Source organism: Nothoprocta perdicaria, unplaced genomic scaffold (genome assembly GCF_003342845.1).
Source record: "Nothoprocta perdicaria isolate Ctin4 unplaced genomic scaffold, notPer1 scaffold_17, whole genome shotgun sequence".
NCBI lineage: Eukaryota > Metazoa > Chordata > Aves > Tinamiformes > Tinamidae > Nothoprocta > Nothoprocta perdicaria.
This window is the reverse complement of record NW_020454871.1, coordinates 2,508,700-2,533,782: the sequence shown is the minus strand read 5'-3', so window position 1 is coordinate 2,533,782 and position 25,083 is coordinate 2,508,700. Positions and strand designations below refer to the sequence as shown.

At 40.8% G+C, this 25,083-nt stretch overlaps 1 protein-coding gene across 1 annotated transcript in view; it reads right to left on the bottom strand.

The window, feature by feature from the left end:
* The window catches only part of LOC112944482 (protocadherin-11 X-linked-like), a 154,898-nt gene that overhangs the window by 94,457 nt on the left and 35,358 nt on the right, over window positions 1-25,083 (bottom strand). Inside the window, exon 2 of the mRNA XM_026035926.1 lies at window positions 8,863-8,934. Coding sequence (XP_025891711.1) covers window positions 8,863-8,922 — 60 coding nt within the window. The 5' untranslated portion in view covers window positions 8,923-8,934. The remainder of the gene's footprint in view (window positions 1-8,862; window positions 8,935-25,083) is intronic.

Below are 25,083 nucleotides of genomic sequence, written 5' to 3'. Positions count from 1 at the left end.
CACATTCTTGTCTATTGCAGCTGGGAATAATATCCAGAACACATTTTAAGGGCTCAAAATCTTGCTTTGCCTTGGGCTTCAGTAACAGCATCAGCCATTGATGCACAAAACACAAATGATTTTCCTGCCACATTTTTATTTTTGAAACACTTTTCTTCCCATCTTCAACTTGACAAAGGCCTCAAAACCAATGCAGTTCTGCTACCAAGACAAAAGAGCAGGATACTCATAAAATTTAAACATAGGGACACAAAAGAGAAAGTCACGGTGTGCACAGGATCAGTGCAGAAACAATAAAAAGACAAAACCTCCACTGCAATCTTTGCCTTTACGGAAAACTGCATAAAGCAGTGTTTCTAAAGGGTTATTTAAACCAAAACTCCAACTTGTCTTTAGGAAGATAATCTCTGAACTGCCCTCTGCCCCGCTGTTGTCGGCAGCTGTGTGAGCACAGAGGTGATAAACAGATTCCTTGAGAGGCTGCCCTGGAAAAACCTGCTTGTCTGCAGAAACTGAAACCCACCAGGGTCTGAGGGCTGTCTTGACAGCTGTGTATACACCACAGAGTAACTATCCCTAGGAAATAGGCCAATATTTGAGGAATTTGTAGGCTAGGACTGCAATAACTGCACTTCTCCCAGTTTCTCTCTGCAGTTGCAGTGTAAGGACTTGTTCCATATTTGTCAGGCTTTAACCTAGGGTCAAAAGTCTTATTTTCCTCATTCACGTAAAGCACTAAATAATCTTTTATAGAAAAGTTCCCTGAATAGAGGGGTTGTCAAGCAGGACTGGCTTATTTTACARTAATTAGCAAGAATGCTTCATTTTTTTTTCTAAGGGGAAAACAGTATTTTTCCRTTAAGTGAGCCCTTGTATGAGACTGCAGCAACTCTCCTGCTTGGAGCGAAGGCAATGCTTGTGAACCACTCTTCCAGCCGAGTTGTTTACTCTCTCTCAAACACTCAGCTGGCAGAGCTCGGGAACAGACACGCTTGCAGACAGAGCCTCACATACATGAAAGAAAGGCAGTCTGAAGGAGGCATATCTGAAAGAAGCAAGTGGCAAGTGATGGTACAATTATTTGGATTTTATCAGGTTGCTGTAAACCTGCCAAATCCCAAAGCCTACCGTTCTAGCAATGTTTTGAAAACAAAAACCAAACCTAAAACAACCAAAGCGAACTGAGCCCCTCTCAATTCTTTTCTTTAAAGAAAGAATTTGCATGCTTCTTGAGGCACAATTCTTCCAAATCCTGAAACGAAGAGGATTGAATAGATCACAAAACAACAGCACCACAGGCTTTCATTTAAACAGACAAATATCCTCTCGTTAGATATATATGTGAAAGCAGTTAAAGAAAAACCCATCCGAATTAAAAGGCTCCAAGAGCCTTGTCGTCACTGCAAAGTGACTGCCTTATCCCACCACCTTAGAGCAAGAAAACTGGCAGATACAAATGCTAAGAATCCAGTGCAATTCACAGCAGTTTTGAGGATCTTGACAAATGATCCACGGTGTCCAAAACTGAACAAATGTATGTTTAAAAACAAAATCTGGAAGGAGAAAGCTGCAACTCGCACGTGCCAGAGGATCGCTGCRGAGATCAGGTCTTACTCCTGGCAATAGTTTCTCCCATGTTCTGCAGTTTGCACCATCCGTATTGCAGCCCCGTAGTGAAATGCATCATGTTACCAAGTGCTCTGCCACCAGTGAGAACGTATGGGTTTAGAAACGAAGCTGCAGAATATGAATCTCTTCAGGGATGATGAATTCTACTACAAACACCAAGCATAGTCACAGTGTGTGCAATATGAATTCCTTTCTGTGTGTGAGCTATTTCTAATATCTGTAGACTTAGAAAAACAGCGAGAAATACAACAAATATTTTTACTATCCCTGCGTGGTATTTGGTAAGGCATACAGGAATATCAAAAGGAATGCAACATATAGAGYAATACTCTGATCATGGTTTTCCAGACTACAGTCTCGGTTTACTGTGCCAGATTCTGCTCTCTGGAGCCTGGGTTTCTTTTCTAATGGCACTAACCCTAAATGAACTTGATAAACAAAGCCATTGGAATCCTTTTGTAAAACGTGCATTCCTAACAGTAACAAAAATATTATATGAAGCTTCCGAATGAATGGGTCCATACATAAAAAGAATACTATATACTGAGAAACTATCTTCCACCACCAAATCCAAGTTTATAGCTCGTAGGCAGAACAGGGCAGATGGCCTAGGGAACTGCTACCTTATTTTAGTATGAAAAGCAAGTTCTAGAAGAAACCCAGAGATTAAAGGCGGTTTAGAAACCTGGCACTTCCAAAGGCAACCATTCCCTTGCTGAGGCACTCTTCATGCAAAGACCCGCTCTGAAGCTGATGCCATTTTTAAGATTTTAGGCCAAAGAGTTTTTTATTATGCTCCTGCTTTCCAAAAGCTCTTCAGACTACTCCATCATATTTCAGACTGCCTTTTCTTCTGAGATGCATAAATACATCAGCCAGCAGCGGCAGTTAAAAGGCTGCTCGTGTTCCTACGTACAGTGTAGCCTTATATTACAGCTAGCTGCTCTGTGAGGGACATCAAACYGGACACTGGGAAAACTGACACCTCCATGACTCATGTCTTGTTTATGTTTTCTGCTCGAAGATTTATGCTCGCTGAGTGCTGCACAGAGCTAGCGCGTTACAGTCCAGTGCAACTTAATGATTTTGTTACTCAGTGCCTTCTCCTAAATAACGGCCCGTCTCCGTGTCCTCGATGGGCGGCAGCGATGCCAGGAGAATTACCGTCATGAGGAGGGCCTGGCTCGAGAGCCCGCCACATCCCTGAGCACCTCAAAGAGCTCATCCGTATTTCCCAAAGCCACCCCTTGGTGATTTACTTAAACACTGACAGGGCTTTCCAGCTTCTTACAGGTTAAAGTGGGAGAGACACCCGCTCTCCACTCGGGAACCGGGAGCTCCAGGCCTGGAGCGGCGCTCTGGGGGGCAAGAACAGGACAAGGCCTACGAGCAGGAACCGCTGAGATCAGGCAGACAACACAACCAGCAAATGGACAAAATGGAGAAAACGTTCTGCAGATGCTGAGGGAATGGGTTAAATGTACTAAGGACTGGAGACTCTTCCTGTTTTCCCCTGGGCAGCTCTGAAATTGGKTTCTGAATATCCGTGGCACCACCTGCCCCAGCTGAGCGCACGGGCGGCCGCCCCAGAGATGCCAACGTAGAAGGGACGTGTTTCTGCAGAGCCGACTGCCTGAAAAAGCACCCCAGCAAACTGCACGGAAACTCTCTGTAGACTTCTCATTAATTTTAATTAACTCATAACAGAATCGTAGCTTAGCTCAAATTGAATGTTTTAATCATAGAATTAAGGCTGGTCTGAAAAACAGACAGAGAAACCAAAAACTTTTCAGCTTTGTAATGGCCTCCCCTGCTGAAATGAAGAGCAAATTCATTGCTCACAAGAGACCCTGATATCACGTGCATTTTTTTGATTTCCGAGTGACTTTTCAGGAGTGTCAGCTACTAGCTCCCACTGCTCTTAAGCAATGGCAAAACTAGGTCTAAAAAACCAAACTCACAAACACACCACACATTGAGAAGCTGTCATCCATAAATACCTTATCCAGCATTTTAACTAAAAAGTAATCCATGCCACCAACAATCTCTGGGATATAATGCGAAGTAGCAATAATCCTGCAAATAACTGCAGTTGTTACTTTTGAGAAACAACTTGGAATTAGGCAACATATATTTCCCCCCAAATTCACTCACAACCCTCCTCCTTTTTTACAATTTGCATTAAAAAAAAATCTTAATTCACAGCTGAATAAATCCAGAAATCACAGTCACACTGTATCCTGATGCCCCGTTTTACATCTGGCACACTGGCATTTTTGTATTCCGCATTCAATGCAAYGATCAGGGGAAATTACCATTTTAGTCTGTAGATTGGAAGTGGTTAGCGCTCGTTTTCCAATTAATAAGTTGCCTTTCCCTTAGTTGCTCTCCATCCCTGAATCCCGATTTTCTGTCACGTTGCTAACCAGAGACGCTCTGTCACAGGGGCTGTACCCTGGCCTGGTGTCTTTGAAAGCGCCTCACGCTGCTTGGTGCCAGAAAGATTAAATCTCTTYTGGGCTATCCTGTTTTTTTTTTTGGGTAGCCCATTGTCATTATTTTCATCATGTCAAAATGACTGTGTTTTTCCTCCCACAAATCCCATTTCAACCCTGTTGGTTTGCACTGTGGACCAAACCCACCCCTGCTTCTTGTTTGCAAGGCCTTTGCTCAGAGGTGCAAAATAAAGTCTTAAGATTAGACTGCTCATTTAGAATTTATGTGTTCAAATCTAATTGCATTTAGAAACCTTCTGTGTTGATTTGGATTTTTTTTTCTTTTTTTCTTTTTTTTTTTTTTTAATTTACTAAGTCTGCTGCATCAGAGCTCAGGATTATAATTGAAGTTCCATTTAAATATGAAATACACTTGAGGCATATGCAAATCTATGAAGGCACCAAATAAAACAGCATTACTTTGAAAGAACAGACTCTAAAACTAAATATAACCAGGGTATACCTAGACTGCTGAATCTGTTTAGGTGACTGATTTATGCCCAAGCTGAACACAGCCAGTCAGAAATAGAGCTTCCCTTTCCTGTGACTTGCACTGATTTAGATGCCGACAGGCTGCCGCCGTGAGCTAAACAAGCAGAGCACAACAGGGTTTGAGGAAAAATAAGTCACTTTTTGTGAACTGCAGGAACAAATTGTGCAACTCCACATCAGCACAGATTTCTCATTAATTACTCATCCTGAAATAATTAACCATGGAGGTCAGCAGCTTTCCCTGCTGCAAAATATCCTATTGTTTCTAAGTTAAAATTAAAAACAGAAAAATCATTTCAACTTTAATGGTTTGGTGGAACATGACAAGGACACAAGCCACATTGCCAAATATATCCCTGTCCAGTAAAGTTGAGGTCTAAAATGGCTTAACCCACGCATGCCAGCAGTGCAATGCCCATGACCAAGTAGCAGTTGTGACTGGGAGCCCTTCTCCTCTTCTCAGCAGCTCAAACCTCTGCTAACACCAGGCAGGCTCTATCAGGAGGAAATGGGAGACTCTTCTCTCCAAAAGCCCCTTTCCCTCTCACAGAAAGGAGAACCCAGCTGCACACGAGGGTGCAGAACTGATGGAGAGACCAGAAAAGCAGGCGCACAGCTCCRCCGGTGCTCGCAAGGCAGTAAGAGCAAACCAGAATTACATGACTTGATTTACTTTACAAAAACTGATTAGTAAACCCCCCTGTGGATTTCTTAACTATACTGTGGAGGGATATAAGATTAGTGTAGCAATTCCCATCATCAAACGTATTTACTGTTAAAATATTGGATTAGTGATGTTGTTATCCACTGTTCCAAGATTATAAAGTGATTCTTTAAAATTGAGCAGAAAAAATACTGCACTCTATCATTCGTAATTAGGTTTCAGCCTGAGTGTTTTTGCCTTTCCATAAAAAGTAATTGTTTCCAAAAAAAAAAAAAAAAAAAGAGGATTTCCACATTTTCACTGCACACAAACAAAAAAAACCCCAAAACTGTAAAAGTAAAGGAGGAAACAAATAACTTGCCTCTTTTGCTCCCATGAGGAAAATAGCTTTGCACTTAGTCTGCATCTTATTGCTCCTGCCTGTCACGCTCATTAGTAACACCAGGTGGTAATAAACCCATTCTGGTGCTGGTTATTTGATGTAACAGGTGAATTCACATTACCTGAGATTAACAAGTCTAAATCCCTGGATATTTAACCCTCACAAGGAGCTACAAGAAGAAAACAGAAACCTTTAGGAGCGTTCTCTGTGTGTGTCCAGTGTCAACTACACATTGTGAACAGTTGTGAGACAGGAAGAGTGTTAGGAAAGAATTCCCCTAAATTAATTAATTTCCTGAAATTAATGTGTTCGTTATAGCTATTATGCTTGATTTAGGCCAGGAGAATTGGCMTAACTAGACTTTTTTAGCCATTAATTTATGTGAGCAAGTGAAAGCTGCTAAAATTAATAAGTAAATAAAAGCTACAGCTCCRTTACTACCACCTTTTCTCATTTTTGCTGTCCAAATTCTTGCCTACAACAAGGAATCACTTGCCTAGAACAATATTTTAGATTCTGAATAGATAGTGACATAACAGAATAAAAAAGGTTTAAATTATAAAAGCATTCGGCAATTCAGTAGCAGAACTTTTACTCTATTTGTCATACGGGCAAAATTGCCTGTTTTGCCACTGCTGGAGTTTTATGCTATGTTACCTTCTTATTCCTGATTTTGGTAAAGGCTTTTGTTTTGTTTTGTTTTGTTTTTTTTTCTTGCTACATATACCCTCCCAGTAATTTGGGACAACAAAATAATTTTGTTCTGAATCAGAATCTGGATCGATATTGTCTCAGGACCTCAAAATTCACATTTAGAAGTGGTGGCAGCAAATGTCAAAAATTTAAGCAGTCATAGATTAGCTCGACTTCAAATTGTCCTGTGTCAAACTGACCATAAAAACAGAGCCTATAAATAGGACTCTTACCCGCAGTAGCTCTGAACAGCCTTGACAGGGTTTATCAGCTAAATGTTTAATCAGGCAAAGCAGCAAAAACACCCACCATAACCACAGAAATGGATGGTATTTTAACATTTAAATAAAGCTTGTAAACCAATGACAAGCCTATTTGGGCAGCTACTACCACACATGTTCTTTATCCGGAAAAGTCATGTCCCAGATTTATCAGGCAGAGATCACAGAGAACGAGTGTCTCATACTTTATTTTCCAGACAGTAACATCAATTTCTATTCATCGGCTTCCCGTAAAGGGACACAGAAAACTCCAAGTTAAAAGGCACAGGCAAGAAAAACGACTCCCACTTTGGCAAAGTCCTATTTCTTTAATTTATTAGAGATATTTATTTCTTTGGATAATTAAAAAAAAAAAAAAAAAAAAAAAAAAAAAAAAAAAAAAAAAAAAAAAAAAAAAAAAAAAGAATAAAAAATTAACCTGATGGAGCACTGGAGTTCTCTATTCTCCCTACCAGCTCAGTTTCACATTTGTCTTGGCTGCTTCTGTAAAATGAATCCAAACAGGTACAAGAAACCCAGGCTAGGACAGGGCATGAGACCTGCAGCGTTTTCCCTCCTGCCTCATCTGAAGCACCAGCTCTTTTTCCTCCAGCTAGAAGCTCCATGTGAAATTGTCCATCTTTTGACACGTCTCAGCTCCTCACAYCCTAGATATTAGGGGACAGATGTGGTCCTTCTTGCTTCACTGCCTGCTTGGCCCTCAACATGGAAGCTCTGCTCTCACCTCCTTCTTTTCACTCTCTATGGATAAAAATATATCCCAAAGCACCTCTGAACAGCGAACATGGAGTAGGGAGCCCAGGAAAATGTAATGACTTCTTAAATTATTATTAAGTAGAGGAAGGGGTGAGTGTCTCCCTTTAGAACCAAAAAAACACACTTTCATATAAACAGTGCTTCCTTGTAAACAGAAGTTGTTTTTACTGGAACTGGAACGGTTTGTTCCCGTGGATTTTAAATATATTCCTCCTCCTTTTAGAGTTGGGAACCATTTGCTTTATGAGCACCATTTGGATCATTTGCCTGTTGCTCATAAAACAGACAAAGCCTTTATCCATGCCATGAATTTTTACTCACTTTATACAAAATATCTAAGGAGGGATTTGCAGGAGCCAGAATTACAGCCATGGAAGAATTAACAACTAATTTAATTTTCTGCTACAATAATGGCTCCAGCAGTTTTTGATTTTGTTGATTACATTTCCTCTCGCCACAAAACAAAAAGCATATGGGCGTGAGCTTCTTTTTGTGTATGCTTTTTTTAAAGCAACAGTTCTCTTCCCCCATACCCCAGGAAAAATAAATAAATGAATAAATAAAAGTGGATAGGAGTGACAAAAATGTTGCACATTTTAGTTCTATAGTAGCTATAGTTCTTTAGTAGCTATAACGTAAAGCAATGGCAAATACAGCTGTCAAAACAGATACCTGTATGTGTGACCACAGTAAAGAACTCACCTTTTAAGACTTACCAGCAACTCTATCAAATTGCAGTCAGCTCCATAGATTTTACCCCCAAAAGCCTGCACAGTCAGCATCACAACTCATAAAACCCGCACCGAGGTATTGATGCAGTTAGCAATACTTGAGATGTGCGCCTTTTATTTCTGCTTCTAAATGCATGTACTGCATTTGTCGCATAATTTCAGAGCAAATAGGCCTCCAAAATAAGCGTATGAGTTCAAGCATTTCCATGCATTTAGTTTTTAAGGCTGGAGGCTAAGGAATTAGGTGGACCCTGGCTCGGGCTGAGCACCCATCAATTTGGATGATAGAATAGGTAGCTTCTTCAGATTGTCCCTTCAAAATAACACCCCACAAACTGAATTTCTACACCATAAAGTGTCCATGATTGCTTGTCATTCAACACAGAATTAGCTTTGTTCTAAGTTTCTCCTTTGCCAAAGATTCTGACTTGAGTGAAATTTTGAGTGAAAGTAAAATTTTGCAAAATCCTAAGCAAATAAGCAACAGAAGCGGAGGTAAAGATAACGCTGGCATTTCTATATTGGAAAAAAAGCTGAGCTGGATCCCAAGAGTTTCACTGAAAGTATGGCACAAATGATCCTGACAGCCAAACACTGAAACAGATCGTTCTGACACGTGGTGCCAAGAACCACAMGGCTACACGTCCTGGGTTTCATTAGAGCCCCAGTTACTCGATTCAGTTTAGGCTTACAGAAATGTTCCCTAGAGAAGAGATGCAGAAGAGCMGTTCCAGCCTACCTGTGGCTGAGTCCACGGCTCCAAGGGGGTTTCTTTGAGAGGAGTCTGTGGCCTTCCCATTTCTTTCGTGTGCTTTGAGGAGAGAGAAAAGTACACGTCAGGTTATCCACTTCAGCAGCATTCAGCATTAACTTCCCTTGCGGGAATAAAACACTCTTCACTCATAAAATTCATACGGAATAATCATAACAAATCATGACTGYATTCATTTCAAGGAGGCTACAGGTCTGGTATTTTTGCAGCCAATTAACCTCATCTTCATAGAGTAGCTTTCACTTGGAAGGAGGGCAGGGCAGAGGTTGGCTTAGAGATTCCCTAGACTGGACAGCAACCTAGGATCAACTCTCTTGAAACTGATTGCCAGCCGTTTTACAGCAGCATTTGCACAAAGCTAACAGCAAGCTGCGTGTTCCCAAGCTCTTTGATAGACCAGAACAACTTGCAAGGTGGGAACAAGGAGATTCGCCAAAGAAGGTCCTCTGCTGAAAGACGCTATTTAGGGGCCAAGGTTTATAATAAACTCCTCCCTCCTCCTCCTGAAATACAGTATCTCTAACACACCCTTTGGATAAGGCCTTTCACAACAGGCAACATAAAGAGTATCTTATCCAGGTCCCAGACCAGAGTCATCTAAATACCCACAGAGACAGCAAGGACTGACGAGGAGAAGCAGAGATACATCACATATAATAATTGTAGTCATTTAATATGAAAATTTTAAAAATATAGAGTTTGTGGGCAGCTTCAGTTAGCATGGAACATTCACAGCRCTCACTTCAAAGCAAAAAGAAAACTTATTAACTGTCTGGTTTGTTTGGCAGTTTGGATTGCCTGTAATAATACATTATAGGCAATCATTCTTACCATTTTTTGTGATGTTATAGTTTGGAGTAGCAACTGAACATGATTCAATCTTGAAATAATAAATGCATTTTCAAGAGAAAATAACCACAGATTTAGTGAATACTAAATACGGTTAAAATAAATGTACCTTGAATGAGAAGGCGGTATTTTTCATGTATACAAAAGCAAATATATTCTACCTTATAGCCTACCTTTAAATGTACTAATAAAGCACCAAAGGAACCCAAACCCATCCTGACCATTACTAAACATTTCAATTGCGGTGCCAAGATACCATAACAACTCCATATGAGACATCCTGCTATGAACCAACATTAAAAAAGAAATCACACCATTTCTGTAGAAATAGTTTTCCTAGAAACTCTGTACTTTTTTATCACATTAACCTGATTAATAACATTATTGTGCAGCAAGGAGGAGGGAGAAGTAAATGTAGGCATTCAAGAAGAAAAAGGCTGCATAAAAATCACCAAGCACAGCCAGGTAAATAATCTAAATATTACWGATCGAGACCCACATTCTTAACTAGCAGCGTCTGTGCTGCACCTGCGACCTGGGCCTGTTGCGAGGCTCCCACGGTGCAAACCTGCTGCTGGGTGACATTTGCTACGACAGCAACTGGGCTGCCAACAGCCAAAATACTGACCCACAGCTTGCTGGGATACACACACAGATTCCTCATGGATTCTGTAAGCAGTGCTCATTCAAAAATATATATATATATTAAACAAACCAGAACAAACCAGGAAAGTGAAAGATAAGCAATCTTTCAGTGAGCTTCCTCCTACAAAGATGAAGAAACACTTGCTAAAAATACGTATTAGTTTTTGGAAGCCTCTATCCTACCATTTTGCTTGGAGCATCTTCCTACAGCCTTCTGCAGTTCCTACGAATACTCAAAAATAAACCCGCAATAGCAATATGTCCACAGTCTTTTGTTTATGTTCCCTCTACTTCTCAATTTGACATTTGGGCTTCACACGTAGGAGGAAATTATATTCCTAATGAGATAAAGATGGAATGATTTCAACCTGGATATTACGGTGTGGTCCCAGCAGTGCCATTAGGCCTCCCTGGGCTCTTGTACACACACACATTACAGCTTCTCGCGCCAGCACGCGCGACTCCCAGAATAAATTAGTTTCTCTCCGCGTCTGACCCAAGGGCTCTCATTTCTGCAACCAGTCAGGCCCCTTCCACAAGCTCCAGCAGCTCCCATCATAGTGGTGCTCTCAGCCTGTGGAAAACCAACAGCCCACGGGACAATTCACGGTCCGATGCTACCACGTGCTCATCGGGTAACCAGGAGCTTTGGCTTTCGGCTGGTGCCTCTCATACCCCAAACCCAGGTCATGCCCATAGTCCTTCCCCACTTGTCTTCCTCCCTCGCCACGCTTGTCCTGCTATGTTCTATGTCGCCTTTGAAAATTCCTTTCCGGAGCGGGCTGGAAGCCATGGGTCTCCCCAAYGCAGCCTTGACGCAAAGCCAAGGCGGCAGGTTGCTCCTGCCACGGGGAGGCGAGGYGGAGGGGAAACATTGGAGCTGACACCAGCTCGGGCCGTTGAGGGAGCCTCGTTCTGCTCAACATGAGCACTTGTCATCCTGCGTCGCGGCCCCCCTACGGGCACRGCCACAGGCAAAAAAGACAGGAAACCACTGGAGCTTTTATTGGCTTTAACAGGTTTCCTTTATCTTAGTAAACCCTCCTGCCCACTGGGAAATGCGCTGTTCCCAGGAACGCCTCCCCTTGGCAGCCCATCCTATCTGTCCACAGCTCATCCCATTTCCAGGCATTTTCAGCRAGACAGAAGCCTTGGCCTGTGGGGTCATCATAGAGCCAGGTCCATCAGTCTCCGCCTGTAGCACCTAGGAACTACCCCCATCAATTTGCCAGCAGTCAATACAGCCCAGSAGAAGGGCTAGGGAGTAAAGATATTGTGCACAAAATATTTTATTGATACTTGGAATTTTCTGTTTGGTTGGAGCAGCAAAGCAAAGCTTTAATATTTAATCAAAGTAGTTATTAAATCTTATTTAAGGAAAAACAAAAAGAAACTCATCATGAATATTTCTGGTTGTTTATTAGGAACAGTAAGTTAACAAACATACAATTACTTATGACAACTTGACAGGCAATATCTTCCAAAGATATGCCAAATATATATTCTAAATATCTGCAAGAAGAAACAGACTCCAAAAGGTTATGAAAGTCATCATTTCAAGACAGACTTCGTTTTTATCTTCAAGAGGCCCCAGTGGTGGTCTTCCTCCCAAAGTAAAAGGTGAAATCTCTTGTGCATTTGCGACAACTCAAGCTAGTTTTACAATAACCGTTTGTGCATACAGGATCTCCTCCATCCCCACAGCACCCTCGCCCTCCACATTCAGACCCAGGTGTCTGCACAGGTTGGGAGGATCCGTAACAAGGTGCTGCTGATTTATCCATCTTGTTTTCCCCAAGGGATTCAGCTCTGGCCTCCTGGGATGCTGCCTGCCAGTGCCAGCCTAGGTCAGGAGGGCAGGATGCAAGGGATGGAGGAAAAGGATGGTTGTTGAGCAGGTTTCCTCCACTCAGTCTATACYCAGCCCTGCTTTGCTCTCCGCGGTGCAGCCGCAGCTGGAGCCTCACACCTGTTCATGACCCACAGCTCCAAAATAACCTTAGTAATAGCTCATATTTTTTATATATATATATATACATATATATATATATGGCTACCGGTTTTCTTTCAATTCCTCCTCAAGGAACCACTGCTGGCTGCCAACAGAAGCAATCCTTGCTCTCCAACTTCTTATTCTGATGCTAAATACAGGCTGTATTTAACTAGTAGTCATTTTTCTTTTATTCCACTTTCTGATATTTGGATTTTTTTTTCTCCCAAACCCTGGACTGGGGAGTTGAAAAATAGAAAAAAAATTATGACATGACAATTCTGGTTTATGTATTTTGCTTTCTGGAAAAGCCCTAAGATTACCTAGACAGATACTACCACCATACTAATGGTTATTGATTGCYGTGAGAAGTAGAAACAGACTGAAATTCAAAGATAATATGATGCATTTTTCTCTGGTGCCTTGCAAAATTGCTACAGCAGCATTGTGCAACTCCCAGCATTTCACTCTTGCGCTGTACAGGAAACGAGGAAAACAAAAGTGTTTTATGAAATTGTATTTTAAGTTTMGCATTGTGTTGCTTGAAGTGAGATTTAGGAAGCAAACAGCAAAAGATATTTTGCAAGTAGCATATTAACTACATTACATTAAGAATGTTTTGTCAGGATTAATATGTATTTGGTGGTGACTTTGGCCTCTTGTATATTCCCAAACTGTGTATACTACATCTTTTTAAACAGAAACTGCAGAGTCCACTGCTTTTCTGTCCCACATCTTAATCAAGAAGCCACGCACACTAATTTCACTGTCCACAGAGACCATCTTAATCATGACACCGAGAGAGAAAGGCTGTAAGCCTGGGAAGGAGCTTATCTCCATTAACGATGTCTCCTCCTTGCCTCTAAGTTGATTTCAGGTAATTGGATTCCTGCAGTCCTCTCTTATGGCCCCTTAAGACCCCTCATGGGAAAGGCAAACAGAAAAGACACACAAGGTTACTTTAAGTGAAAAAAGTATAATTTAATGTGACAGATTGCTAGAAGAAATTATTTTGCTCCATATTTCTAAGCTTCATATAAATATGAAAATAAATATGTACGGCTTAGGAGGAAATACATGGGGAAAACCATAGGACAGCTGAAGTCAAAGCGCTGGTAATGATTCACGTGGGAGTGTTTCTGTTCTGTGTTTAAGAAACATTTGGTCTGCCTTTTACCAAAAAACAAGCAGACAAGTTGGGAGACGGAGGCATGGGCCAGGATCCCACAGCCTCGTTGCTGGAAGGGCCTGGTAGTCCCTTTCCCTTCTCTTCCCTGCTCTTCCCTGCTCTTCATCACGCCAACCGTCACTGCCTACACAACTGATCTACCATTTGGCCCAATCTACCACCGCGCTCCTTTCCGGAGGGACGAGCGCCCCTCGCGCCGTCGCCACGCGACCTCCTGGGGATTCCTTGGCCTCAAAGGCCACAACTGAGCCCAGTGAGCCTCCAAAGGTGCYGCCAACAGGAGGCTGCTACCTCACAGTTACCTCCCTAAGGACACTATAAGCGACGGGCCGCACATGCGGGCGGCCTGCCCCGCTACGGGCACCGCGGCGACAGCGGCCGCAGCCCCCTTCGCTCCACAGGCCCCACAGCCCCCTTTGCTCCACAGGCCCCATTGCTCGGATCMGCCACCGAGGGCGGCAGGAGCTGCCGGAGCCGGGAAGGACAGAGGCGGGGAGGGGGCGCGGGGCTGGAGGCGCTAGGAAAACTCCGGGGTTTAACAAAGCCTGACATGAGATTTGCCAGATGGTTCTGTACCGGATTGTAAAACTTTAAACTAATCTTCATTTAAGAGTTTTAAGGGCTGTATCCCTCTTATAAAGCCTCTTGCTCTTTTGCCTGGTTGATTCTGGTAAATTATAGATCAGACTTTAGAAAACTGCTTCCATGAACAGCGGCTCCTTAAATCTCAGCTAAACTGAGCAAGAAGATTACATGTTATTATGATGTAGCACAGCAGGATTTTTCTACAGCAAACATAATGATGTAGAGAAGGATAAAACTATCGCTCCGCACAAGGAGGTCACCCGGGCGGGAACGATGCCGCTGCCACCGGCACCGCGCGCCCCATTGCTCCTTCCAAAGGGGTCGGGAAAGGATCCCARCGTTGGCAACCCCCAGATCCGCATTTCAAGATTCAATGCTCAAACACCTTGCAGGAAAGGAGATGTTGGCTGAGAGGAACCACTCCAAACACGACTAGGAATGGTATCTATTTCAAGGGCACTTTTAGAGCAAATGCAACCCACTGGTTTTGGTGCAAGGGAAGGGGACTTTTTCCAAGTCCTCTGTGAAATGCCAGATACTGCATGGGGTATTAAAAATAAAAATGCTCCTTAATCTTACAAGTGCACACATACTCTTTTAATTTTAAGGCAAAAACCTGGCCCATGGTCACGAAGCGCTTCACAAGCACAAAGCAGAGGCAGCAGAGAGGCTAGAAACTCTTCCTACCCACTATCAATGCTTGTATTTTCACTGTTTAAAGCACAGCAGAGGACATTAACGTATTTTAGTCACTAAATGATGACAAAGTTGAAGTGGGGAAAAAGGCAAATAAAAGCCAACATTTGGAACCTAGCAATAGCAAAATTTCAATATGCAGAAGCTGAAGGGGATCAAGTTCCATGACTTGATATAGTCATTTTTATTAAATTTGTGACCTAACCATCTCCTGAACAGCTGATGCAAACATTTAAGCCTGTTCAGCTTTGAGTCAGCAGCCTATTGAATTTGCTCTCATTTTCTGTACATGATTTTGAACGCAATATAATAATGTCAAATGACTTCCTTTTCTCTTTCTTTTTAATTGAAACATTATTTCCTCCACATGAAAGCTTTTGGCTTAAAAGCAATCAGGTGTGATATTCACAGCCCTGAGCATTTTGAAATGTCATGCACAGGAATTATACAGATTTATCCTAAAGCTCTGTGTAAGAATTTCCGCATTCTGGAATGCCTTATCTATCACACTATGTTATTCAAGACTTGTGCTGTTCAACTGATTTCATTACATTTAAGTCACAATACAATATTGTGTTTCACAACTGCTTTAGCCTGCACATCGTTGCTATGGTATTTAAACAATAAATTTCCCCAGTTTCTGACTGTAGGCCCAAATGTATTGCCACAAATTCAGTTCATCCTAATGAAGCTGAAGCACTTTCAATTTTGATAAAAGCAGAACTTTTTTTTTAGTTTACATATGTAAAAATTCCAGTGGTAATAGGTGATAAAATATTCTTGCACTGCATGTTCTGACTCAAAAGTATTTACATATATAAAACTAATGTGACATCCTATGCTAAGGTATTTTCACATCAAGTGATAGAAAAAGAAGAACATAATATCAAACAGCTTGTTTTAGTTGCTTGAGCTCTACTTAGCTTTTAAAGAATGAATATAAATGTACACAAATCCATTTTGTGAATCCAGTATAAAGCATCATGTTAAAAATGTAGTACACAGTAGCAAAACCAGGATTATATATATATATTTTTCCTGCATATTTTCTCCAGAACTCCTAAAATCAGCTTTTCTTGTTATATCCCTTCACAGAATAGATGTTCCTTCTGAAGGTTAGCCAGAAAAACAGATATCATAACCTCTGCCACCAGCCACAAATGGCTCTTCTCTCTAGGGCTCGTTGTCCTCTTTCTGTACAGCGTGACAAAGTTGCATTTTATAGAAATCCAGCTTCCTATGGCATTTGCAATTTAAATTGCTCTTCCTCTCTCAGCATAAAGCCTGACCTGCATAATGGTGCTAAGTGCTAAGTCTTCTTAGTTTTTTACTTTATTAATACAAGTAAACTAAAATTACATTATCTGAGCCCGCCAGGACACGGCTGGTGGAGAGAGGCCTGAATGGGAATCTGCAAGTGCCGCTTACAGCCAGGAGAGAACAGCTGACAAAGTGCTGGGCTTTAAGCTTTGAAGTGTGGCAGAAGCAAGGAAAATATGCCACCTTAAATTAGCTTTTCCAGAAAGTTGATAAATAGGCTTACTCATAAAGAGCAGCAAGACTAATCTGCAATTCTCCTGACATTAGAGACAACAAGATCTATAGAAGCCTTGTTGGATCATCAGCTCTTTTCATTTGATGTCGCCCTATTTATATTCCTTATCCCCAACTGTGCCTATTTGTCATATAAAGAACGTGGGATTTTTCAAGTGCAGAYTGTAGTTCTTAGTTTATGAAGTAAAATAAAATGTCAAATCGTTCTTGAGGTGGCAAGAGTATGTCCAGAACAGGCGCACGTAACATAAATAATMCCTTAAGAGATACAAAAATACTTCTGGAAATTGATTTTTCTCCTATCAAGTCCCCGAGTAAAACATTAAGCATGTTTCCTAACTTGCTGAACAGAATCCAAACCAAATACAAACAGTGTTGCTTGTAAAGTGATGCCTAAATGGCTCTGTATTACGGTAGATTTGTACGCTAGGGTGCAAAGCCAGGCTCAGCAGCACTCTTGTTCTCTGGGTTTTTTGGTTTTTTTCGAACACACTCATACACACCACGGTCCATGAAGCAAAGTCAGGGCAGTTACAGACGTGTCCTGATCATCCCCTCGGCATCAGGRCATCATCTCCTCGGCACAAACGATGCAGATGAAAGCGATTTTTGTTACACACCTAATCAAGACGTTACCTGTCATATTATGGAGAATACTGTTACTGAATAATGCACTGCATATCTGGAGTTATTTTGTGAGTTACTGCAAATAATTCTTTTTCTGTCTCTGACTTCCTTGCAAGTGGTACATGAAACCTGGGCAAAGGAGTCAGATGATTCAATAGCTCCGTTACAAGCTCYGATTCCTGAGCAAAATGAAATTCTCAGAATTTCAGCATTTTTTGCTAGCCTGTTAGTAAAGGTATCTTTTACACTGAATCCAAAACACAATCCTAACCTTTATGTATGGCCTAGTTTGGACATTAAAAGTGAAGATACAGAGACCATATCTCCACTTTCGTTGCAGTTTACAAAGAAATCATTTATATTCTATGGCAAGCTTTGCAAGATTTAATACTCCACTTTCCCTCCCTCCTCCCCCAATGCCATGTACTGTTAGAAGAAACTGCAAAATAACAGCAATTTCCATTTTCAGATAGATAAGCCCAGAGATGTGAGCTTACAAATCAAAAGATCACCGCAGACTGTCCTCTGTTTTGTAGGAAAAAAATCCATCACTGCGGATTAAGGAAAGCAATAYGGAAGAAGCGACTATTTTGTACCCAGAGCTCTTACACACGCTAGGGAAAGTGGCAATTTGGTTATCAGGGGGAATTGTCTCCTTTTTTCCAGATGAGGTATTCCAGAAATAATCTGAGCTTTTAGAAATAGTTAATGAAATAAAAATCATTGGAGCATCATTCTGATAGAAGTGGAGGGTTTTCCATATCTCATAATGTAGGAGACTTGCAAATAAACATTTGGAAGATGGCATGTGAAAGGCATGGGTAAAACACAGAAATTTGACATCACTGGATCTCCAAACTCTCTATGCTGAATTACCCTAAGCACAATTTCAGGGAAATAATAAGTGGCAGTGAAATCATACAAACAAATAAGAGAGGCTGCTGCGTAAGTGCATCATTCTGTCTGTGTGCAACCAACTGGGAAGGGAGTCACTGACAGAGATGCTGATAATTTTCTAAAGGCTTCTGCGAGTCCTCTCAGATCTTCTGTAATACCCAAGACTTGTGTGTTCATAAAAACATTCTCGTATCTCAGGATTATTGCACTAAACTTGCTGTTTTAGGTTAAAAATCCTAAGGAATACCAAGCACACTCACAACTTACATGATAGTGGCCTTTATACATTTTAGGATTATGTTCTTTACAGCTCTGACCCCTAAACTCTATGGAACAATATTGAAACAAAAGATCTGAACTCATTTCACTTGATAAGAACAACATTGGGCCAAGGCTCACTAAAAAAAAACAAACAAAAAAAACAAACATCTCGCCATCATGTTCTCAAAAAAAAAAAAAAAAGCTGGGTCAGGAGTCCCTGTCTTTACAACCTATTTTTCTACATGTAAGTATAGGTTAAGGTTGTGTGAACTGAAGCATTATTGATGAGAAAAAGAAAATCAAATAGAAGTTACTTAAATGGTCTCTTTSTGAAGCAAGAGAATACACTTTTCTCTACGATCCTTTAACTATTCTTGTCAGTGCCACTATAATAAAGCAAGTGGTTGCTATAATGACATTCTACGCCAATGAAAAGCTGTTATGAACTGCACGTTCATGAAGTCTTGGTGTTCCAAAGCAAAATACATTGTTATTTCCTTTACTATTCCAAACTTTTCTCAAATGGAGCRTCCAGAAATAAAGAGGAGGCCACACAAGCCTCGTTGGCTGAACCAAAAGGAATTTGCTAGGCAGCAACAGTACAGCAATGTACCAACCTTGGCAGGGAAGCCGAAGTCCAGTCTATATCTCAAGAAACAAACCCCCAACTTGCTGCATCCTTCCAATCTCGTCTGCTCGGCCCCAAGGCAGCAGTGGGGCTCTAGCATCTCAGCAAGACCCACACTGCTCAACCAAGAGCCCTACTCTAACAACACCCTACAACCAACTGTGCAAACTCGGTTCTTTAGCAAACAGTAAGTTAGAATTAAAATGAAGAACAAAAAAAGCCATCCTGGTGCTCCGGCAGTGGATGYGATGAGATAGTGCAGATTAAGATACTAGACAAAGAACTGAAAAGCCCAATGAAAGAGAGAAACCTTTTGAAACAGGGAAAAAACATTTGTTCTCCTTTGTAGATGTATACTGATTATACTAAGAAAAATTAACTGCTGTAAAGCCAAAAAACACAGCTAAAATAATTAAAAAATGGTAAATGACATACAAAGAAAGTTACATAAAAGAGTTCCCTTAAACACAGATGCATTTGATACATAGCAAAATGGGGCAAAATGAATGTGTGTCACACGACTCATGTTAGACAAAAGACATATCAGCAGGGATGCAGGAAGGCTGCTGAAATGCTARAGACCAAACTAAAACAGCAAAACTTATAATTTAAATATGTAAAATAAACGTCTACAMGGCATAGGCCTAATTCAGAATTTCCTTTGATATAGGGAAATATTTAAAGACATGTTAAGTCAGTGAATTTCCACACTCTGTTTCTTTTTAACTGTTTAGAAAGACCAATAGCAGTAAATACAAGATTGCAAAATAAAACACCTGTCCTTGAGATACCAGTGAATCACTTGAAAGAATTAAATCACTTGTTCCTCACCTATTACCCAGGTCCCTGCACAGAAAATCTAGAATCATTCTTCCATAAGGCACTAGATACAATATCAATAATGTAAAAATTTAAAATTTCCCTTCAGAATAGCTTCTTAAAGCACATGAAAACTTACAGAAAAAGATTTAAAGAAAAAAATTAACCATTGAAATGTTTTTTCCGCTCCTGAATATAAAAGTCTTTCTTACATTTATCACCCACTTTACAGAAGTATTCTCCTATACCATAAAATCTCAATTGATCCATTTTAGGTAAATTAGTTTAAATTTCTGCAAAATATAATGTGGAAGAATCTTACTCTGAAAAGCGAAAATAAGTTTCAAAGAAATTGCGCTTCTTTAGTAAGGCGTTAAACAGTCATCTCCTTACAACAGTTGAACAGTTCTCAACCAAAGGGGAGGTTCACTTTGAAAGTTTGTCTTGTTCCTCTCCCAGAAACCTGGAAATTCAATTTTTATTTTCCCTTTCATTCTCAGTCCTTATGCAGTTCTCTCTAGTTTATCAAATTACTTCAAGCAATCTACCAGCARCTGGCCTCTTTGCTTTACTTCTACCCCAAATTCCAAAGCACAGAAATAGATTCTCTGCTGCTTTAAGATCTGCACTTAATTCTCTACCCTTCCTTTCGGTTCAGAAATGCCTGCCTGTAYCTGCATCATGTTTCTTTGGGGCATCATTTAACTTAGTCCTCCCTAGCCACAAGTCTTTGCAGATCCTCCCACAAACTTTTCACTTCAGTAAATTGATTTGCTGTCTCCTCTAACTATCATTCACAGCAAATCAATCCTTTGACTCCTCCACCGTTTCTGAGGGCTTAGTTCCTGAATGCGCCAACACTCAGAGTTGGGAGCATCCTCCTTCCTTTTATATTTCTCTGTGGCAGTCGAGAAAGATTGATTTCACATTAAGCATTTGCCATCACAGTTGGGTTCCGAAAGAACCAAAGGGCCACAGCTCCTCGTCTCCTTGTCACTATGGTCAACAAGAGCCAGACTACAGCAGAACATAGCAAATACACTGAGGGAAAGCATGGAGCTCTTTGCACGACACTCGTGTGGATGCTTCTTCCACATATGCACATGCAAAGTTAGAATTTCTCTTAGGATTTGTTTTTCTATCTAAACTTCYGGAATATCAGGCTCAAGTCTTCCACTTCTTACAACAGACCTTGTTTGTGGGTCTACCACAATGCGCAACCAAGGACGAAAACCTGCAATAAATCAGGATCTAGGACTTGATCATAACTGACTAGAGACTCCAAGAAGACACTTAAATAGCATACTCAAGAAGCTACACYGAAAGTGTCTGACGTACTGTAATAATCCTGAGCTTGATTAAAAAGCAAGCTGTTCAGATGCCCTAGAGCAAATCAATAATTCAGCTTCTCGTGAGATGTTTTTGTGTCTTGGAAAGAGCACCACATTATCCCATAGGTCAGAGAAGAAGGCAGGACGCGGAGACAGATGAGGTAAACACACCTCCTGCAGGAATGTTAAAATGAATGGCACCGTTCATGCCCAAAGCAAGCGAACAGGGGAGCATAGGAGCCTATACATACTGCTACACACAGGTAGGTTTGCATATTAAGAACATTGTATGGCAATTGCCTACAAAAATCTAGTTCAAGAAAAGGGAGGAGGAAAGATCAGCTGAAATAATACGCTGGATTTTTAAGAAATTAAAGCAAAAATCTCTTGCATAATGTATGTTACAGGGCTCAGCACATCACCAGCAAGTCAGTGGATTTCACAAAATGGCATTAAGGAGTAACAGCATTCAGAGCTTTAAGAGTTGAGAGAAAATACACGCGGGACCTCTGGAGAGCAGCACAGACCCTCATTTCCCAGCACCTCTGAGCTGTTCCAGGCTACGGGAGCACGATCTCCGTAAGCGCTGATTTCACCCCGCAGCACTCGCGGCACCTCTCTCATCAGCAGTGCTTGGCAGTTTTAGCAACACAGCGTTTGCTTCTGCAGCTCCACACGCCCCTTGGGAGCTGCAAACTCCAGCTCAAACCCGGAGCAGAGCAGCCACCCCAGCAGCAGCAGAACCCCCACGAACCAGGACCAGGCCGCCTGGGGACCCCRTTCAGCACCTGGAGGTCACAGCTCTGAGGACACACCTGGGAGCAGCACTTTGGGGACACRGCCCAATGAGGCAGCTCGTGCTTCCGATGGAGACCCGTGTCCAAACCCACCAGCTGCTCCTCATGTGGCAAGATCCCTACCCAACACTTATAGGAGCCTCTTATCACAGGCCACCAAGTTCACAGTGGGCTGTTAACTGTCAGTAAAGAAAGCAAGTGCTGCAAACAGAGTGTCTGTCACGAGGCAGAGGCTTTCAAGATAGATATCCTCAAGCATAACTCCTCTATAAATGCTATAAACTTATCTACTAAAATACATTTCTTCATCACGTATATAGTTCCTAGGTAATGGTCAAAAAAATACAAGATGTATTCTTTTGCTGTTAAGGAAATAACAACGCTGACTGCATTAATTCAGTGCCTGGAACATTACCTTTCGGTAATTCGTTTAGCTCTATTTGAGAGTTCAAGGGAATGTCACATCTTTAACAATGCAGGACTCCAGATAACTCACCTAGAACACAAAAGTTTTAGGCAGGATAAAAATGTTAATTTGCTATAAAACTCAAGCTCATAGAAGAGAAACACAATTACATGACTGTGATCCAGCACGCAGTGCAGAAGATAGTAGGGAGAAACGGGAAACCTCAGAATTTCATGAATTAACCAGAAACTTGATTTTTTTTTGAGCACATTAAATTTGACTTCAGTAAGCTCTAATACCTAACAAACAGTGTTGTAGCAATACTAAAAATAATTGACAGAAGAAATCATAAAAGTAGTAACAGGAGATAATGTTGTCCCATGTTTGCTAGATACCTGCTGTAATAGCTTCTAATCCTGTATGTTAATAAACTAAAATTCATTTCTGACTTGCAGAGAAATCAATGAAGTATAAACCTTATGGGAGGAAAAATCAGGCTGTTATAGTTATAACATTGAGTAGAGAAACAAGCATTTCATGGAATTTAAAAGGAAGAAAAAAAACATTAAATGTCCTGGGGCAGTAAGGTCAGCTCCCTAATGCACAGTAAGCATTTACCAGCATAAAAAGGTTTTATGGTTCCAGAGGCTCAACGTGCATTTTTCTGCTTTTAGAAGTCAACAGGTCCGGGCTAACCATACCCTCAGTATTCGTAAATCACCCACTTCATTATCAGCGAGTGCTGCTTGGCCGCACAGTAAATCTGGAGAAGTGAAATCTGGAGAAGTTCACTCTGCACCCAGCGTTGAGTTTAATACAGTTCTCAGACTTCCATCTGTGCTACACATGAGCAGCATTGTTTTACCTCCTCAATAGGTAAAACAAATATTAAACATTAGAAAAGCTGCACTGACAGGAAAAACCCAAGCACTTGAGCTTTGCCAACCCAATGTTACGATGTGCGGCTGAGTTGACTATCAGAACCACTTGCTGCTACAGCACAGGGCAAGCCAAAAGGTTCAATACGGGTCATTATTTGAATTGTAGTTTAAACATGCACAAAGCATCCAAGAAACCTCCTCTGGGCCAGCTCAGGTGCTGGTAAAAAGGTAAGAGCCCCCCAGATTCTCRCAGGGAAATTTCTGTAAATGAAGAATATCTCTTAGTTAAAGATTTCCTCCATTAGCAGCTGCTAATTCTTAATGATTTWTATATATAGATATAAAGCAAAAAAGACTTTAAAAGATACGTTTTATCCAATTTGAAAACACTCATGTTCCATAAGATTTATGCAGTATATAACTAGCTATAAAATTTTGTGTAGGTGACAATATCCATTGAAACTTATATGCTGAGAATAAAAGGTCACATAGCTGAGGGAAAAAGTCATCTGGAATCTGATTTTTAAACATTTTCTGCTAACGCTCTATGTTAAGATCTACTTTTTCAAGGAACTTTATAAGCTTGTCCTTTTCTTCTGCCCTATTTCACTGAGAAATACGCTGACCATAGATTTCTGTTCTACAGTTTTAGTTAGTTATTCGTTTTCAGCATACCATAAAATATTAATAGTAATTAATAGCACATACTTCATTTTCCTACAGGGCAAAATGCAGCTTGCATATCAATTTACAAGATTTTTTTTCTATTTTCACAGCCACTCTTAATAAAAAGTGTTACTTATAAGTACTTTGTACTCTTTAGATATATCTATATGTACCCACTGAGTTGGGTAATAAACACTGCAGTATCTCCTAAAAGTAAATAAGCTAATGACATAAATTTAGCTAAGCCATAAAATATRTGGTAGTAATTCCTTTTTTAAAGGGTATTAGGAATTTTCACATCTTTCAATATCTAGTTTTGGTAGTAGCATTTTTTTTAAATCAAAGAACTTGTAGATAGTTATAGGAAAAGGTTATTTTAAACATCGTAATTGCATTATTCCAGAAGATACTGACTCCAAAAATGAGTTAAGGCTGTACATGGTACTAACAGTCCATGCTAGTGTACCTTTCTTCAAAGACAGGGTGAAAAGTTTTCTGACTTTTTTTTGTTTGTTTTCTGGCTGTTTGTCAGAAATCAGTGTTCAGGCGTTTTACTTGCAACGTGCCTAAAGCCAAAGAACTTCTTCACCATTTCACATTAACAGATGACACAGATCCTCAGCTGAGCTACCCATAGTTAAATTACTTATGGTAAGTTCCTTAATGACTTAAGCAACACTTCTCACAGCAAAAATTCAATTTTAATGTTTATTTAATTCCACTTACTCCTCTATCCTTTCAGTTATCTCTAACTAACCAGCTGGATTGCCACCATCAATAAAAATTGCTTTGTAGTGTTAGGCAAGGGTCAGCATCTTGAAAATACTTTGCATTTAATTACATGGATTTACGATTACACCAGTGTAGAACAYACAACATCCATATGTCCGTATGTTAAAGTGATAACTTACAGCCTGCACAGAAATAACTACACAGAGGACAGCGTTAGTGCCAGGCTCCTTTGAGATGAGCCCTGAGGGGTCCAGGCTCAATCTGCAGGCAAACCTGGTGGTTCCGTGTCTCAGCATTGCAGCTGCTCCATGCAAAGAGCAGGATTCACCAGGTAGCTATATCATGAAGCCACCATCTCCTGGATTTACAGAGACGGAAGGCGATGTGGGCCCCCAAACATGTTGCTGGAACCAACCCCACGACGTGATCACGGAACAAATACAGCATCTCTACCACAAAGCCTTCCTTTGGAGGCAATGGAAGCCCACAGAAAACCCAGTCACTGCCAGAACAAATGGCTGCACTAAATTCGTTTTAAACCTTGGAAGATACAGATCTGAGTTCCTCCCTTTTTTTTTTTTTTTTTTTTTTTTTTTTTTTTTTTCAAGGAATTTCCTACTGTGTTTAATTTCTTG